The following is a 6,673-nucleotide window of genomic DNA, read 5'->3' as shown; positions in this document are numbered from 1 at the left end:
GTTGTGTAAGTCTAAACGTTTATCTTTGTTATTCCATGTATAACTTTTTAAGTATGTTCTCTCACTACCATAAACCAATCATACCGTGAAACTATCTTCAAACTACATAACCTGAATATAAAAATCATCAAAAAGAGAAACGATATTTCCTTCCTAAGGGTACCTGATGATGACAAAACCTTGTCGAAACGTTGTACATTTGCTGTTATGTTAAAGTTTTTTTTTTTCTTCATTACCAATTCAAGCCGTCTCCAGCCATTTTCGAGAGTATTACGCTCATTATACAGAATACACTTGTGTGTGTAATTCAATGCTGTAAATAATACAAATGTGTTCAAGACATTAAAAAAAACTGGAGGTCACTAAACTTTCTTTACATAAATTCTAAGAGTGAAAGCAAAAGATAATATTATATGTCACCACAGTGCCAACAAGGTCTTTCACCCAATACCATGGCTCATCAGTTGGCTGGGATACAACAAAGAATATTGTAATCTAGTGATATGTTTATCATCAATTTTCATGAACAACAACTGTTAGGGTGTGAACCAGGTTAAGCAAATGAATTGTAGTTATTATAAATTTCATTTATGTTATGTACAAATCATTTTTTAGGGTAACAATTAGTAACACAAAATCATATGTATTTATTTATATTTATTATTACTTTGTTTTTAATTTACTTTACTATGATTAAAGGTTTCCCTCCTTGTGTATTTTTATAAAAATATTAATGGCATCCCTGAACATTTTACCTAATTCAATTTTACACTTTTCTTTCAAGTTGTAAACAAAACAGCTTAGCCAAGCTCTATTCCTTTCAATTTCAACATTATGAAGTAATAATAACTTTTAAATCTAAAAAAAGGTATGTTATTTTTTAATATGTGAGACCTAGATCTAACTTGGCAATAAAATCATAATGTTTATTTGAAACAGCTTCAAGTTGATTCAATATCAAAAAGTAACTGATACTAAAAAACTACATAAACAAAAGCATAATACTAGTATCTGTTGAAATATCAAATTGTTCTATCCATTTAAACAGTTAATTAGATTCTTCCTATGTATCATATCATTCCTTAATATTGCCTTTTTTATTCCATTGTCTGCTAATAATTACTTATACTATGAAAAAATCTAATAGTGCAACTCATTTGAACACTAGGCCTAAATCGGATGTTGGCTTAGTGCCGAAACTAGTTTTTACATTAACTGTTATTTTTAGAGATTTTAAAGAATAAAATATATCATTGAAAGTGATTGTACCCAACTGATAAAACAATGCATTTTATTCTTTATAAGTAAGAATAACAGAAAAGTATATTTAATTATCTATACTTATTACTATGTTGAATTTTAGTTTACCTTTAAATAGTTAATGCTAATTCTCAAGCAAACTAAAACAAAGTTTGAGTAATAAATTTCAACTGCTTTATGCTTCTATTATTCCTGTTCTCATTCTTTTAGGAAAGAAGATCACGTCAAGTTAACCACGAGACTACCCTGTCAATCTTCTTTGAAACGCATACAAGTAAGACATTTTCTCTCTCGCTCTCCTTTTTTTTTCATAAAAAACTTGTCTTCAGTGTTTTTAGTAATGGGTAATGATTCCTTTTGGCTAGTTCAACAAACTTCATCTACTGCAGTACTTTGAAAACAATGTTTTGAAATGTCAGTACAGATCTTCATCAGTTCCTGATATAGATATGCACTTACAGCTCACAAGATCATTTTAAAACTGATGCAGATAGATGAAAGTTTGTTACACAATCCTAAATGATTTATTGTTTTCTAATGCATTTTGTTTTTGCCACTTCTAACAATAAAATCCTTTCTTTAAATTGTAAAATATTAATGTTCTTACAAATTCATGCAACCAGCCTAGAATAATTTAGTAAATTATACACTTCAGGCTTATTTAGTTGAGAATGGATTTACACATCTTCCAGTGACTAATTGCAAACTACATTTTAAGTACCACAATAGATATATATGTTACCTTGGTATTTATCTATATGTACATTACCTACCCAATAAAGATAAAGGCATTTTGAAAGAAAAGTGCTACTCCAGGCCATTGAGGATTTTTCACTGAAAGAAAAAAAATTCTTTATACTTTAATTTCACTAAATGTTATCATATATATATCAATATTTATTCAGTAAGTGACTACTGAAGCTTCTAATAACGAAAACCATTTATAATATAACTAAGTATTTTCATTTATGTAGGACTATATATATATATGTGTGTGTGTGTTTATCTTAAAGAGTTGTGATTGAATTTAGCTCATTACAATGATAAATCAGGGTAACAGCTACCAAAAAGTATACCTTATCTAACATGAGCAAACAAATAGCACCATGAAATAGCAGTGCAAAAGCTAAAGGTTTATATTTCAAAGAATTGTGAGATATAAGACAGTAAACCAGTACTAAATTGACTCAGTTAAAGTGTGCATGTTTCTTTTAAATTTACTACAGGAATAACTTTCTTTTCCAAAGAACATTTCCTTTTAAAATGTCTTACTTTATGTCTTTACTTTATACTAAAATATCTATTTGAAAGTGATAACAACATATTTTGAAGCTGAATAGTGACAAACAAAATTATCAAAATTGCAATATTAAAGATAACATTTTCTTTTCCTGAAAATATATCTCCAATAGACACATCTTTGCACATTGTAGCTATTTATTGCATGTCTGTCTTTGAGATTTAGCACATGCCACTAGCCTTGACCTATCTCCCACCTAAGACGCACATTTTAATATGAACTGTGCTAGTGCATGATGCAATCATCATGTGACAAGGCCCTCCACCAATAAGATGGCAACACATCCTCTATACACAGTAGATTCCTATAGACATTTGCACTTGAAATTATCTTCATTATCAGATGAGGCAAGCATAAGGGGTGTTGCAAAATAAATCACGTTTTTTTCCCCCGAAGTAATGACGAACTTGGTAAGACCGCGAATATCGTCACTCGTGAGAAAACATCATTTCAACATACTCTTGGGTGTTTGACTCTTCAAATTTAATTTTTTGCGAAAACTTTTGAATCATGGTGCTCATTAGAACTCAGGTTCATGTCACGTGTGCTGCCTTCAGGATGGCTCAGAAAGTAGTTGCAGACATGCTCCGAGGGTCGCGGATTCGAGTCCCCATCCCACCAAACATTCTCACCCTTTCAGCTGTGGGGGTGTTATAACGTGACAGCCAATCTCACTATTCGTTGGTAAAAGAGTAGCCCAAAAGTTGGCAGTGGGTGGTGATGACTAGCTGCCTTTCTTGTAATCTTACACTGCTAAATTAGGAATGGCTAGCACAGATAGCCCTCGTGTAGCTTTGCACAAAATTCAAAACAAACTAACATGCTTCAAGAATTCAAGTCTTCCAATCAACACATCACAATGCCAGATTTGAAAAATCCGATTAATGCCTCAAAAGTTTCAGAATTGTTGAATTTGAAAGAGTGGTCCGTGAAAAAGTGGGAATGTGGATCGGGAACTCTCCAGATTTAAATCCAGTTGAAAATGTTGAAGCTTTCATTCAACAATGCATAGAAGAAAGGTTGGAATCTTTGCCTGAATGTGAGAGACACAAACACGAAACCTTGAATCGTGTTCTCATTGATGTGCTCACAGAGACAGCCACAAAAACAGACATGTTTGTTGCATTGCTGAAATCTTTTGCAAATCAATTAAAACTCGTGTGTAAGAGCAATGGTGGCCCAATCAAGTGATATTGATACTTGGAATTACTTTTTTGATTGAATTAAAATCTTATTTTACTTTGTTATTCTCTCAGGGAAAAAGGTGTGATTTATTTTGCAACACTTCTTAACGTGTATCAGTAGTGGAGAGGAAGGGTGTGAAGGTGTGAAAAGAGGTAAATATCTATCAGAAATGCATTTACAGGTAAGCAAAATGTTAACTTCTGAAACAATCCCTTACTTCTGCACACTGTAGCTAGGATCCCACATTGATGTGGTAAAGAGGCCAGTGCAACTGCAAAAACCTAGATAAGCTCCCTTCAGAGAAGACAACTGAAAAGGAAAGCCCAAGGAGTATGACACTATAGTAAAGACAACAATCACGGGAAACCACTCCCATTTCATTCAGCGTATACTCTTTGCCTAGATGAAAGTATGAAAGGAGGAAAGCAAAAAAACCAATGTGTAATAAAAGTGAGTGGAAAAGTGCATGACCAACTAAGCATTTCCAAATAATTGATCAATTGGACATCAAGTTTAGTGCTGCTAGGGCAATGATCAGACTGTATCATATACAGTTTATGTTGTATCATATACTCATCATAAATATGGGAATGTAGATGAATATCCCTTTCTGTTGCAGGAAGAAAACACTTTTTCCCATCTGGCTGAACAAATCACTGGAAAATTGGCATATTATGTAAGAGGGGTGACCTGCACTACAGTGATATGGCCACTCTCTGCCCTCCTTCTCACTGCATTGTGCTGCCCATTCAGACTTTCTCTAGAAGAATCACACAACTGGTGAGGAAATCTCTAAGTCAGTCACCCCAGTGGCTAGGAAATGGTAGTGGCAAAGGTTTCTCATGCTTCACTAGATGAACCATGGATGAGAAATTCATGCTGGAGAGACAACAGAAAGGTGCCCCAACTCAGTTAGACCTAACCACTGTATAAGTAATTTACTGGAGAAAGTGAAATAGGTGACTGCAAAATCTAATTTGAAAAGCTGGCATATGCTAGCCAAGGAAATGAGCAGACACTCCTCTGGTGCTAGCTTTTTCCATGTTAGTCCATAGAAAGTACAGTATATATACACACACATGTATCACCTGAGTGGTCTTGCAGAAAACCCTAACTGAACAGTGGCCACACTTGAAGGGGCAGATGGGTTTATTAATTTCTATTACCCTTAACTCTATGTGAATATAGGGAAGTAAGTATACCTTGTGAGTCAACATCTGCCACTGGATGAGTTTTGAGAAGTGAACCACATAAAAGTAGAAATGGGAAAAGAAGTAAAAGAGGCACTCATCAAGAATGGTGAGTAGATTGGAGAATGACAACTGAAGGCAAGCAATATCTTGAGGGAGAAAAACTGCCAGATGGTGAAGGCAATGAGAGACAAAACTATTGGACATAGTTTACATTACAGCCTGAAGGATCTTGCCCAAGGGTCATCAAAAGTGTGAGGCCAAAGAATAAGTCAAGTAGCAGATTTGATGTGATGAGACATGATACAGCATGCTAGTATCCTCATCCAGGTAAGAATGTAAGATCCGGATGAGTTGATGAATTTATCCATTAAAAGTACAGAACAAGAGATCCCTGGTAGAAGAGAAGCCCCATGGCAAGAATGAATGATTGTGGGAATCCTGAAATGAAGCTGTGCATGCCAAGTAACAACTTGGATGCACGAACTGGACACAAAAGATGATGAGTATCAGTACAATAATGGAGGGCCAAGAATGATGGAATAGAATGAACTATCTGTCTCCCAAGCTGCTCAAGTCTTAGGAAGAAATGAGCAGAAATCTGGGAACAAGATCAAGGAAGTTCTGAGAAAGAAAAAAATGGGAGAGATTCAATGCATAAAGATCACAAGCAAGGAGAAGAAGGAAATTGGTTTTGAGAGAGTGATGGTATAATAAGCAGGTAACAATGGTTCATATGGGACTTGGGTAAGAATGTGTAGGACCAAATTAAGTCTCCAGTCAGGCAAAGAACTTGGATGAGGGGAACAATGAATGAATAAAGACCGAACAATGTGGAAAGAACAAGGAAAAAGTCAAAGGTAGTCAACAAGATCTCTCAATAGCCTGTTATGGTAGAAACCAACAATCCTCAACAGAACAACCTGGTAAAGAAAGCCAAAAGGTGGGCAACAGTAACATGGCCTTGTGGGAAAGAGTGGTAAATTAACCAGCAGTGAAAAACACACCACTTTCATTAATAGACAGAGAGAACAGCAAGGTAACATGAATGGGATAAAAGAAAAGCTATATGGTTAGAGGAACCCAACTGATATGCAAAGGACTGGAAAAATTCCACACATGAAAACAAAGGCATGACACATATGGGTGCAAGAGAGATGTATAAGGTTGTAACAAGAGTGACTGGAACTGAGGCAGCAGAAGAGATACCCTGGATGCCAGTTGGTGAAGAAGAGGAAATCAAGACTGAGCAAGCCTAAAGAAGGCTACCAACAGGACCTGACATAGACTGCAGTGAATCAACACCATGACATATGGGAGAAGGCAAAGAGTGGGGTAAACATACTGAAAGAGATGAGACCAGTCCTGGCTAAGAATATCCACTGTCAGAGCTACTGGGTGAGTTACCAGAGAACAGAAGAGGGCAAGTTTGGATTTAAGAGAAGTGGTGAAGGCATCAATCATTGGCATGCCTAACTGGGAACAGATCTAAGAATGACCTGAGGATGGAGTAACCACTCAGTAGGAAGAATCATGTACAACTGAGAGAAACAATTAGTCACCCTGTTTAAACCCTAGGACAGTTGTGAGTGGGTCCCAAATAGAAAGTCCAATATGCAGAAGCAAAGATCCCTGGAGCAAATCTAATCTTGATGATTGATATGGGAAGATAATCAACAAGTTGAGGTGGGAAATAGGAACTTGCCTGTTAGGTGACCAAGAATTCCAGAACATTGAT

At 35.6% G+C, this 6,673-nt stretch overlaps 1 protein-coding gene across 1 annotated transcript in view; it reads right to left on the bottom strand.

The window, feature by feature from the left end:
* The window catches only part of LOC106466986 (transmembrane protein 50A-like), a 31,344-nt gene that overhangs the window by 2,080 nt on the left and 22,591 nt on the right, over positions 1 to 6,673 (bottom strand). Inside the window, exon 5 of the mRNA XM_013927298.2 lies at positions 2,034 to 2,094. Coding sequence (XP_013782752.1) covers positions 2,034 to 2,094 — 61 coding nt within the window. The remainder of the gene's footprint in view (positions 1 to 2,033; positions 2,095 to 6,673) is intronic.

This window comes from Limulus polyphemus, unplaced genomic scaffold, assembly GCF_000517525.1.
Source record: "Limulus polyphemus unplaced genomic scaffold, Limulus_polyphemus-2.1.2 Scaffold2449, whole genome shotgun sequence".
Lineage (NCBI taxonomy): Eukaryota > Metazoa > Arthropoda > Merostomata > Xiphosura > Limulidae > Limulus > Limulus polyphemus.
This window is presented reverse-complemented; position numbering and strand designations above follow the sequence as displayed.